The following is a 12,296-nucleotide window of genomic DNA, read 5'->3' as shown; positions in this document are numbered from 1 at the left end:
CTGCCTTATCAAGTGGTGTTGGGCCGTGATCTCCCAATACTCACAGAGCTAATAACCAAGCATTCCTGTCAGGCTGAAGCCGTTGAAAGTTTGTTAGCGGTCACAAGGTCAAAAGCTAAGGAGCAACAGGTTAATGCTTCAGGTTGGGATGAATTGCCTTTCGCAAATGAGGTTGCACCATTGGACGAGTCTAGCACTCGTTCTAAACCAAAAAAGAGCAAGAGACAGAGAAGACATGAAAAGGTGAAGGGAACAAGAGTAGCTGAACACATTTTAGATCCTTTAAAGACTGAGTCTCTCCCCAGTGCTAGTGAGGTTGCTAGGCTTCAGAAAGAGGATCTAACACTTACACCATTGTTCTCTAAATGTGTTCCTGAGTCAACTAAAGTTGAGGGAAGGCAGGAAGTGTTTGTGGTTAAGGGAGATTTGTTGTATCGCCGTAGCAGGATTGGTGACCAGTTGGTGATCCCCCAGAGTTTGAGATCTACCATTTTGAAAATGAGTCATTCCATTCCCTGGGCAGGACATTTGGGACAATCTAAAACATTTTCTAGAATGATTCCCAGATTTTACTGGCCCCAACAGTTCAGTGATACGGTACAATACTGTAAAGCTTGCCCACAGTGCCAGTTAACAGCTCCAGGCAGGAAAGCAGATAGAGCTCCGCTTATCAGTATGCCCATCATTGATATACCCTTTTCACGCATTGCCATGGACATTGTTGGCCCACTAGAACGGAGTAAAGCAGGTCATAAGTACATACTTGTAGTTTGTGACTATGCCACAAAATATCCTGAAGCCTTCCCCCTGAAGAAAATAAAGGCTCGTCAGATTGTTAACTGCCTGATTCAGTTGTTTTCCAGACTAGGTATCCCAAAAGAAATTATCACAGATCAGGGTACCAATTTCACTTCCAAGATGCTCAAAGAAGTATACAGTTTGTTAGGGATCCAGGGTATCAAGACCAGCCCCTATCACCCACAGACCGATGGCCTTGTAGAGCGATTTAACAAGACCTTAAAATCAATGCTCAGGAAGTTTGTGAATGAAACAGGGTCAGATTGGGACCAATGGCTCCCATTTTTGTTATTTGCCTACCGAGAGGTTCCACAAAGTTCTACTGGGTTTTCACCATTCCAGCTACTTTATGGGCATCCTGTCAGAGGTCCAATGGATGTTCTGAAAGAAGCTTGGGAGGGTTCGATGTCAGAGCAGAGGTTTAGTGAACTCTCATATGTGCTCAAAATGAGAGACAAGCTGGAACATTTACAAGAACTTGCTAATAACAATCTGGCCCATGCACAACAGCAGCAGAAACAAAGATATGATAAAGTTTCAAGAAGAAGAGCCTTCCGTGAGGGACAGAAAGTTCTTCTACTGTTGCCAACTTCTGAGAGCAGTCTTCTTGCAAAGTGGCAGGGGCCATATGAAATCACAAAGAAGACAGGCCCAGTCTCATATGAGCTTCATTTGCCAGATCGTCGAAAGACTCATCAAGTGTTCCATGTCAATCTTTTGAAAGAGTGGACTGACCAGCCACAGGACTCAACATCCATGTGGGCATGTACAGTTGTGGACGAGGAAGAGCCTCAGGAGCAGTACTTCCCTTCTTCAGCTGTCAAATCTGTGTTTCCAGACTTAAATCATTTGCCTTTGGAAAGACGTCAGGCGGTGCAATCACTTATGACCAAGGAACTCTTCAGTCTAAAGCCAGGTCGTACACACCTCATTGAACACAAAATCACTTTGCATTCTCCAGACCAACAGCCAATTAGAGATACCACTTGCCGTATCCCAGCTAAGCTATTGCCTGAGCTGAAAGGTGAGCTGGAGGAGATGCTGGCTACAGGAATCATTGAGCCTTCGCACAGTGAGTGGTGTAGCCCTGTTGTGCTTGTACCAAAGAAAGATGATCCTAAGCTTAGATTTTGTGTAAACTTTTCTAAGTTAAATTCTGTGTCTGCTTTTGATCCTTATCCAATGCCGAGGGTTGATGAACTAATTGATCGTTTGGGAAATGCTAAATTTCTGACTACCCTTGACCTCTGTAAAGGTTATTGGCAGGTTCCCTTAACAGACTCATCGAAGGACTTAACAACATTCAGAGTGCCAAGTGGACTGTTTAGATTCACAGTGATGCCCTTTGGTTTCCATGGAGCGCCAGCTACATTCCAAAGGTTGGTGGATCGAGTGTTGAGGGGTGCAGAACAATATGCAGCTGCATACATTGATGACATTGTTGTTTTCAGTTGTACGTGGGAAGATCATCTGAAACATCTTGCTGATGTGTTTCAACGTATCACAAATGCTGGACTTGTCATAAACGCCATGAAATGTCACATCGCTAAGCCCGAGGTGCAGTACCTGGGTTATGTAATAGGGGGTGGAGGCATTCGCCCTCAGGTTGGAAAAGTGGATGCAGTTGCTGCAGCACTCTTGCCAAACACAAAGAAAAGGCTGAGATCATTTTTGGGATTAGTGGGTTGGTACCGTCGACTAATTCCAAATTTCTCATCAAGAGCAGCTTTATTGACTGACATGACAAGAAAATCTAGTCCTACAAAGGTCAGGTGGACGAAAGATGCTGAGAATGCATTTCATGATTTGAAAGACTGTTTGTGTCAGAAACCTGTTTTGCAGTGTCCAGATTTTAACCTTCCCTTTACAGTACAAACAGATGCCTCTGAGGTGGGTCTGGGAGCTGTTTTACTTCAAGGAGAGGAAGGTCAGCAGTTGCCTGTTCAGTACATCAGTCGAAAACTTTTTCCAAGAGAAATGAGGTATTCGACCATTGAAAAGGAAGCATGGGCGATTAAATGGGCTCTAGACACCTTACGATATTATCTCGTTGGGAAAGAGTTTGTTCTTGAGACTGATCATCGTGCTTTGCAATGGATTCATAATATGAAAGACACTAATGCCAGGATAACAAGATGGTATTTATCTCTCCAGCCTTTTCGTTTCCAGGTCCAGTATAGACCCGGACATAAGAATGTCATTGCTGATTTCCTGTCCCGTGACTCAGAGGAGTAACGGTCTTAAGGGGGGGGAAGTGTGACAAAGTGGGTGAGAACACCACTTGTCTTTATTCTTAGTTAACATTCTTGTTTGATTTAACCATATTTCACATGTAATCTGCAATAGGCAGACATCTACTATCCCGGGTTTGTTTATGTTTTGCACTTTTGCAGATTATATAATATAACATCTTGGTTTACGTCAATTCTTACAAGTTTGTTAAGTTAACATGTTCTTTATTTCAACTGTTAATTTGTATTGCTTAGAACTTACCTTACCTACCTGTCTTCTAGCAACAAAAGGAGGAAATGTAGTTTTACTTCCTGCTTTATACCTTCTGGGTTTGTCTGAGGTCACAGGATGAGACCAAGTGCGGAAGGGGAAGAACTCTTGTAATTTAATAAAGTTGATTTTAGAGTGTTTATGAAGAAATAGATTTATTGTTGTAGTCTGTACTGATTACACCATAGAGTTTATTTTGTTAGTAAAGAGTAGTAGTAGATGTTTGAATATAATTATGTTCATCTTACCTACCTACTGAATGGAATAGTCCAGTGGAGAAATTGTTTGGTTAAGTGGACTATTTAAGCAGAAGAACTCAGGTGTATGGAAAGAAAGGTTCAGGTCAGTGTAGCTGTGTGCAGTTTGACCTTAATTTCTGTTGACTTAAGTTCAGTTATGTTTATTTGAACAGAGTTCATTTGGAGTTAAGTTTCTTATTTGTTTCTTTGTAAATATTGTTTGGGTCACACAATGGTGAATAAATCACTTGCTACACTGGACAGCATCAGTCTCCTGCACTTCTTTGACCGCTTAAGTCAAGTCCTACCACAGTCCCCCAGCAGCACATGTACTCCGTGGATTCACTGGATGTGTCCACGTGACGGGCCTATGTTCTCATGAACATGCCCAACTTCTGTGTGCTTGGCACGGTGGCAGAAAGAGGAATATGAGATGATGTGATTTGCCAACATGCTGGCCGGGAGGCAGACACACATGTGTGACACAAATGCAAATCCGATAAGAAGAATGAAAACCACACAGCACAGAAGCCATTCAAGGGCCTATCATTATCGCTACTGATTTCCATCCTTCTATGCTCCTCTGAAATAAAGAATCGGATCCTGCACGTTTGCAAACATCGAGTCTCGTGTAAGAGCAAAACAGAGCGGGAATACCAGATTTGTGAGCAGAGCAGCAGCTGCGATCTGTGCACAGTACGTTTCCAAGCAAACAAACAAAATGCTGCATGAGCAGAAACGCTGCTTCTAAGTCGATGGATGTCAACAACTCTTTTCCTAAAACAAAAACGGGAACAGTATTACTGGCTACGACATTTCTGAACACAGCAAACATCTGCAGGTGGCAAACGGGGGCATCGTCTTTTTCGCATCATATGCAATGTCATATTTCTTTAATTTATGAGAGCAGTGCGCTTTTTTTTTAAAATCTGGAGTCACGTAAGGGCACCTATTCAAGGCGCACATGCAAAACAACTGAGGCGGGGCTGCCCTCTTTGTTCACCTGATGTCTTTCTATGCAATAAAAAGAGCACTTCATATCACTCTGTCAGAGGGTTAGACAATACACTGAGACCACGCTGCCACAAAAACACACAACAACTGCACTCCTCCTAAGTTGTAACAACAGTTTGTGAAGCTTCTGACAAAACCGGCCAGCTTTCTGCAGTTCACTGCCGACGCTACCTTTACACACCCAGGGGGAACTAAAATATTTATGTAAACTCACAGGGGTTATGAGACGTTTTTATGGCCCTGGCCAGTCTGCATGTTTTTTCTGTTAACACTTGCAGGTTAAAATAGTTTAATAGGTCAATATATAGCTAAGTGATTTCTTTCCGGTGAGGGTTTCCTGATCTAATCACTAACATCATTAGGAGTTTATCATCATGGCACCGTCTGCTTCATCCTCAACCTGCTGTGGTCGAACCTTTCAGAGCAAAGAAAGTATTAGCAAAGCTGCTATATCACGCAGTACGTGCGCAACAACACATATACCTATTACACTTTCAGGGCTAATCAAATATTCAAAACTGTATTCAAATCAAAATACTCACATTTATTGTTCTAAACAACACTGCATAACATCGCTATGTTAGTGACATCTGTCCAACTGCCAGTCAACACAAAAGTCTACTCCACCAATCACATTTCAGACAGTGCTGAGCTACTGGGATTTTCCCACTCATCTCTAGGGTTTACAGAGAATGGTCCAAAAACAAAAACTATCCAGTGAGCGGCAGTTCTCTAGGTGAAAAGGCCTCGCTGGGGTCAGAGGTCAGAAGAGAGTCGAAGGAATGCTTCCAGCTGATAGGAAGGCAGGAATAACTCGAATAACCAGATGCAGAAGAACATCTCTGAATGCACAACATGTTTAACTTTGAAGCCGACAGCAGCAGAAGACCACACTGGGTGCCACTCCTGTTAGTTTAGAACAGGAAACAGTGGATACAGCTGACACTGGCTCACCAATTTGACATCAGAAGATTAAAAAACGTTGCCTGATGTGATGAGTCTCAATTTCCGCTGTAACGTTCAGATGCTCAGGTCAGAACTGGGCTTGAATAATATGGATTCATTGTGGCTTTTATCGTATCAAAGGATCAGGTGGTGTAATAGATATTTTGTCAAACTTTGTACCCCTTAGTACCAACTGAACATCACTTAAACACTACAGCTTACCTGAATATTGTTGCTGACCATCCGTTAATGACTGCAGTGTGCTCATCCTCTGGTGGCTGCCTAACTCTAGAGTAGATACATGTTCTATACAAATGCTGATTTTTGGACGCAGTGTATTAATAAAGTATCACAAGAAGAAGGAATAGTATTTATTGCTGTCCTGATATTCCTTCATACCTTTATCACAGTGGCAAAGATAACATAAACTGAAGCAGATTTAGCAGTTTTTAATATTTTTTGCATTTGACTCCATTGTACAGTTTAAAAAGTGCTTTAGCTTTAACGTATGCTCACAGATTAGTGACAGGGGATATTTAAAATGGATAAATTCCCAACACGTAGGACCAAGTCCAGCATTAGTAAACTGCATGACCTTCCTATACCTTGTAAAAGAAAAACTACCATCTTGGAGGGAAAATCCCTGTTATTATAGCTCAAATGCAACAGATTTGGTTGCAAACACTGCTGGAAAAGAAAAACGACAGAATTAATAAGCCGAGCAACTTTGTTGAATTTATCTTGAAAAACAGCATTTATTTAGATTTTAATATGAATGGAGAGTATGTGTATAATAGAATAGTGATTCAGGCCAGCCAGGCCGTTTCCTTTCTTCCTCTGCTCATCTCCCATGTACACGGATGCATTAGAGAAAGTGTTTGGGAACGAATGTCTAGACATCAGCTACTTAATGCAAGCAGTCTGGAGCCTTTTTAAACATTTTGCCAAAAACTGAAAGTTGTAAAGAGGCTTTATTTCTGATGGTTCAAACGGTCACGGTGACTCTCAAAGATGTTTTTCTCCAAAATAGCTTACAAGCAGTTAGACAGGGTCATTTTGGGCTTAGAACTAAAAACAGGTACAAGCCTGGGACATTTTCCAGACAACATCACATCTGCACATGTGCAGTTTATCAGTGAGAACCTACTTTGTCGACATGTAATCTTATTCAGCACTTTAATGCATTTTCTCATCCAGTCTGAAATCATCTGGGCTGTTAGTCACCATGTGATGTTCACCTCTGCAAATAATGCAACTGTGGTTTTTCTGCTGGCACACCTGCCCGCTGGCACACTCTTCAAACAACTACTGAGTATTTTCCCATTGATGGGGACAGATATGAATCTCTCCTGCCATCACGCATGATACCGAGATGAGAAGGGTATTGTCTACACCTGCCAATGCCTACTGGTCACTCTTGGCAACAGCAGAGCTATTTTCCCGCCTCTGACTAGCAAAGACAGCATGACGCATATTTACACATTTCAAGCACCCAGCATCTCAAATAGACAGCAAAGTCAAGATGTGTCAGAAAAAAACAAGAGAGAGAGAGAGAGGATTAGAGGTAATGGTGATGCAGGTAGGGAATAAAAAACCAGACAGTTAAAGAAACCAGGGCACCAGACAGACAACTAGAGCATCAAAAAGCACTTTAATCTGCCAATAAATGGAGACATGCTTTTAAAAAATTGTAGGAAATCACACATAAGAGCAGCTAAAAGCCTCTTTTTATACAGACACATCAAATCTTTTATCAAATCCACTTCACCATCAGGTTATATAAACCTGAGATATTTTTGAACTTCCACGATTTTGCAATTTATTATCATGTGGGCTCTCTCTATACAGATTTACAATAACATTCATTTCTGAATAAGAGTCCTCCAGCTCTAAACAGCCAGACATATAATAACGTAATGGCCATGGAGCTTAAAGCAAACATTCACACCCTTTTTCTCAGACTATGGGGTTTTCATGTTGTCTCAAAAACACACTTTTTTACTACCCATGTTAACTCTGAAACACTCAAAAACTGTAGATGATATCAACTTAACCAACTATAGAGCAGAAATAACACTGTTTAAAGCTTTCACATGTTCATAAAAAACTAGGGTATTTGTGTCTGATTTTGTGATTTTGGTGCCTTTTAGATCATTTTTTATTGCAACTATCAGAAAAATAATATGACTCAGTGTGCAGTTAATTTAAATAACAGATCCATAGAGTATGTGCATGCACTTTGTTCACCAAGTCACAAAGAGTGCAAGTGTTAACTGATGAAACTCAACCCTCTCATCTCAATGTCGACTCTTGTGGATCCAAAATACCAGGATGTCAGTGACTGTAACATGTAAACTCAAGACTTTGAAAGAACACGCCACAAACCGATGGCTAGCCAAAGAACGACGTGCAAGACCACGAGAAGCCATCACCAAAATTAAGTTCTGAACATGCAACGCTGCTGTTGAAATATGGTTAAGAATGTGTGTAACAGCTGTTACACTGGGATATGACATGCAGCTACCTGAAAGCTGAAGAGAGTATTTAAATGTGAGGTAAACTGGCACGCAGGTTTGGCAACAGTCTGCACAGATACGCAGGTGTGGAGTGTAGCACAATCCCTCCAGTCTTATGGGAAAATTATTATACATGGACCCTAGTTTTGTTCTAAACATTATAGACTGAGCAGCTTTGACGAGGTTTCGGTTTTTCCCTGTCCTAAAAATATTTTGTGTTTTGTGTAATAAAATATAAAGTTTCGGTCTGTGCGACACATTTGCAAAAAGAACATCTCGATCTGCTGCGTCCACTTTTCAAATGCCATTGACTCCCTCTCTCAACCTGTCTGGACAGCTTGATGCTGAGTATACGCTGTGCGTGGGATAGAAGTCAAACCGAGGGAAGCAGACGGGTGCAGTCGCTTCTCAGTACACGATGGCCTAAAACGTCCATTGCTGGAGTCAACAAACACTAGTCCATATTCAGTATTCTCATTTTGATTTACAGTTTACAAATGACACAGACAGACTTCCCGTAAGCTTAATATTATTCCTAAGTGCGCTCTGACACTGGATTTAGGCATCCAACAACAATTCCACTGTAATAAACTCAAGTACACCACTAATATTTGTTGTGTTTTTTTACTTTCACACACTTCTTTGATAGCAAAAATTCTCTGTGACTGAAAATCAAAATGAAGATGACGTCTTTCACGGCGCCCACTCGCCTCGTCCATTCTTAAATTTTCCATCCTCATTTCTCCCAGATCTCAGTTGTCTGGCTTACAGCAGCTGTTGCTAGGCAACAGCTAACACCCACCCATTTGAATATTAACACTTATATCACAACAACACTGTCAGAACAGTAAAATAAAGGACAAAATGTATGTTGTAAAAAGATCGAGTTATGAATCCTTTTTGCGACTGAACATGTAAAACACGCGCCGATTTACGGTCATTTTGGTTGTTTCGAAACATTTATGTTTATGTCACTTGGTTTTAGCAACTGAACATCTGAATCAAATGAAACCGCAAGCACAAGATGATGCTTCTCAGCTGTAGCAGGTTCTAAACTGTCCACTCACCTGGAATTGTTCACCTCTAAGCTTATCAGCTTTTTTCTTTTTTAACACCGGCATGTTTTTCTGAATGTTCTAACCTGCGATACAGTGACAACAAACACTTGCCAGTGGAGCTTTTGAACACCCGAGTCACATTTAGATCTTTTTCTATTCTTTTTCTGCGCTGTGTTCTCTGACTCACAGATAATAAATCTGTTGCAGTGACACTAAAAAACTTTGCAGGCCTACTTTTTTCTCCCCAATCAACCAATAAAAGAATCAGTAGTGGTGCTGGGATTAGAAATACTGAAACGACGGCAAACAAACATGGAACAGGGCCGTGGCTCCAGGAAATCTGATTTAAATCAATCATTGCCACCAACTATAGGCAGATTTACACGCCACACATGCTTTGTTGAAGAATGAATGAACAGAGCAGGTGAATAGGAGGCAGGGCACTGGTGATGAGTTCAGTATACAGAGAGAGGCTGAACAAAAATATGTGTGTTATAGATACACCGGCACGAATACCTTTCCAAATTCTTTCATGCTCACTCAGTGATGCTTACACAGAGACAGCGCTGGCACAAGTTAAGACCTGCAGCGAGAGGGTGTGTGTGAGCTGTTATAGGCCTGTGTGTGGGAAGATAGACAGGATTGCTCTGTTTCTACAGAATGACACAACAAGGAGGGGGAGAAAGACAGCTGGATCACAACACGCTTCAATATAATGGAAATTTCTGCAGTGATGATCTTTAATTGGATGGCTTAGTCATGCAACTCTGACCTGTCACTTTATTTTTCAAATAAATCAGTCTTTAGGATTAAGTTATGACACACTCAGTGAAACACCAGCACACATACATTGTTTTCATTCAAAACTTCTTACAGCAACACTGTCTCAACCGTGATGTCGTCAAGATGAGCATCTCTCCCTCTCACTGTCACTCGGGTCACCCTCACTTTCACTGTTAGTTTTGTCACATGAATTTGCCCTTTGGGCACTGCTGCCCTTATCCAGTAGTTCTTTTAGTATCTATATGTTGCATCATTGTTATATAAAACTGAGCTCCACATGTGACTTAACTAACCGTGCTGAGTACAGCTGAAATTATCCTGATGAATGGATAATGAGAACAGGGACATGAAAGTGAAGGCATCCTATGGTCCAAACAGCACTGACAAAATAATGATCCCCATCTTCTTTATCACAATTACAGTCATACACATGACGTGTGTCCTATGATCTAAGGAAACAGCAGGTCTGGAACTCGTCCAGTGAACCGGGAGAGAGAAGGGGAAGTTTCTGAGTCTGTTCTGCTTCTCTTTCTCTTCCTGGCATTCTCTCTCAGCCATCTATTATCCATAAATCAGCGTGAGATTTATGGAGCCAACTGGATGTCCGTCTCCCCTCGCCCTCTTTCTTACATTTCCCTGCCTGCCTTCTCATTTGATTTACTAACTATTATTCTGAGGACATATACAACAGTGAAGAAACCGGATGAGCTGACTGTGAGAGGGAGACACAGGGGAAGAGCAAGAGGGAAGCAACAAAATGACAAACATAGAGAACTGCAACTAAACAAGCAACCAATGCTGACATGGAGATACAGAGGGGATGACTTAATAACCGATTCATTGCATTTTTTATTTCTCTACAAACTAAATAATTCATAATTTGGTCCTTTAAGTTGAAAACACTAAGTAGAAGGCATGCCCACATATCTGCAACGCCTCTAACTGGCATATTTAACAGGGGATTCCTGGCCTACATGTTGCTTGCTTTCTTTTATTCTTCCCCACTGGCCTGTACAGGAGTGCAGCCAGATTGGCACGTGGACCTAGTGAGGCTACAAACCTCCAGCGGATAGGCACAGCTGGCTTTGTGCCCAGGATACAAACTCCCTTCTTGCAGAGAGCGTGTACTCCACTCCCTGCTGCTTCTTTGCAAGCCAGGGCCACTATTGTTGGTGCTGCTGCAGCTGCTGCAAGGGTCTCTCCTCTCCACTGTGCAAACTGACACACATTAGAGGACTGCATGCCCTTCTGTATGACTAAAGAAAAGACTGCACCCAAACTGTACTTCAGTGATCCCCTTATACCCTCAAAATGTATGTGTGCCCCTTGTAAGAAGGTTAAGGGAATGATGTGATCACTAGAAAACCACTTGTAATTTTACATTTCGGCAATATGGATCCTCATTGTGCGTGGCAGTGGGTGTCCCTCCTCTCCTCATTTGCACTGGGCTGATTCACAGCCCACGTTAAAAAAAAAAAAAATCACACCATTACACATCCAGCTGATGTATCACAAAGATGCCATATGAAAATTACAATCAATGAATAAAAATGCAAGAAAGAAAATATGGATAGAGAATCGCCATCCGGCTCTTTCAACGTCCTTTCATTTTACCCTGTTGATACCACTGTTACATTACGCATGGGCGAAGCGTGCTATCCCCCCTTCAGAAAAAAGAAATCCCGTAGCCTAAAAGAAGGTGTGCCATTTTTTGCGCAAAGCTACTATGTGCCCGAGAGGAGCTCCTACCTGAATCGGGGCGAATCTTTTATACATTCTTCAAAGTCCACAGTCATTTTTGCGTTTTCTCGTTAATTCCCACGTCAGGCTGCCAATGTCATTGCCCCCAACGGGATGTAGCTTGAACCGTGTGGATGATGACTGGTATCCCCTTGACGCGCAGCAGTCTGTCGCCCCTCTTCTGGTGGCACGGTGACACTAAATGCGAGCCGAGTGCGCGGCACGCAGATTACTACTACACTACTGCCGCTGCTGCCCAGACAGGCGGGAGGCGTAGCTGCACCGTGAGCACCAGAGAAGGAGAGAAGAGCGCCGAGCAGACACAAGCTTCCGTAACAACCCAGGAGGAGCACAAGGAATCATGGGAGATAGATAGATAGATAGATAGATAGATAGATAGATAGATAGATAGATAGATAGATAGATAGATAGATAGATAGATAGATAGATAGATAGATAGATAGATAGATATTAAATACCTCATAGTACCATTTTATCCTAACAGAGCACTTTGCTTTCAAACTGCATGCTTATTTGTGGTTGTAGCAGTTTTTTTTAAAGTAGAATGGGGGGCACAGCCTTCAGCTTCCAGGCCCCTCTCCTGTGGATTCTCCCAGTTGGGATTCAGGAGACAGGTAATCTCTGTGATATTAAGATTAGTCTTAAAACTTCCCTTTTTGTATTAAACTTTTAGCTCGGAC

The 12,296-nt window shown here is 41.9% G+C and overlaps 1 protein-coding gene across 1 annotated transcript in view; it reads right to left on the bottom strand.

The window, feature by feature from the left end:
- The window catches only part of acap3b (ArfGAP with coiled-coil, ankyrin repeat and PH domains 3b), a 60,424-nt gene extending 48,482 nt beyond the window's left edge, over positions 1 to 11,942 (bottom strand). Inside the window, exon 1 of the mRNA XM_063474425.1 lies at positions 11,605 to 11,942. Within this exon, the coding sequence (XP_063330495.1) occupies positions 11,605 to 11,651 (47 nt within the window). The 5' untranslated portion in view covers positions 11,652 to 11,942. The remainder of the gene's footprint in view (positions 1 to 11,604) is intronic.
- Between the last annotated feature and the right edge of the window lie 354 nt (positions 11,943 to 12,296).

Source organism: Pelmatolapia mariae, linkage group LG5 (assembly GCF_036321145.2).
Source record: "Pelmatolapia mariae isolate MD_Pm_ZW linkage group LG5, Pm_UMD_F_2, whole genome shotgun sequence".
Taxonomy (NCBI): domain Eukaryota; kingdom Metazoa; phylum Chordata; class Actinopteri; order Cichliformes; family Cichlidae; genus Pelmatolapia; species Pelmatolapia mariae.
Note: the sequence above shows the minus strand (reverse complement) of the source record. Positions and strands in the feature narration are given on the sequence as shown.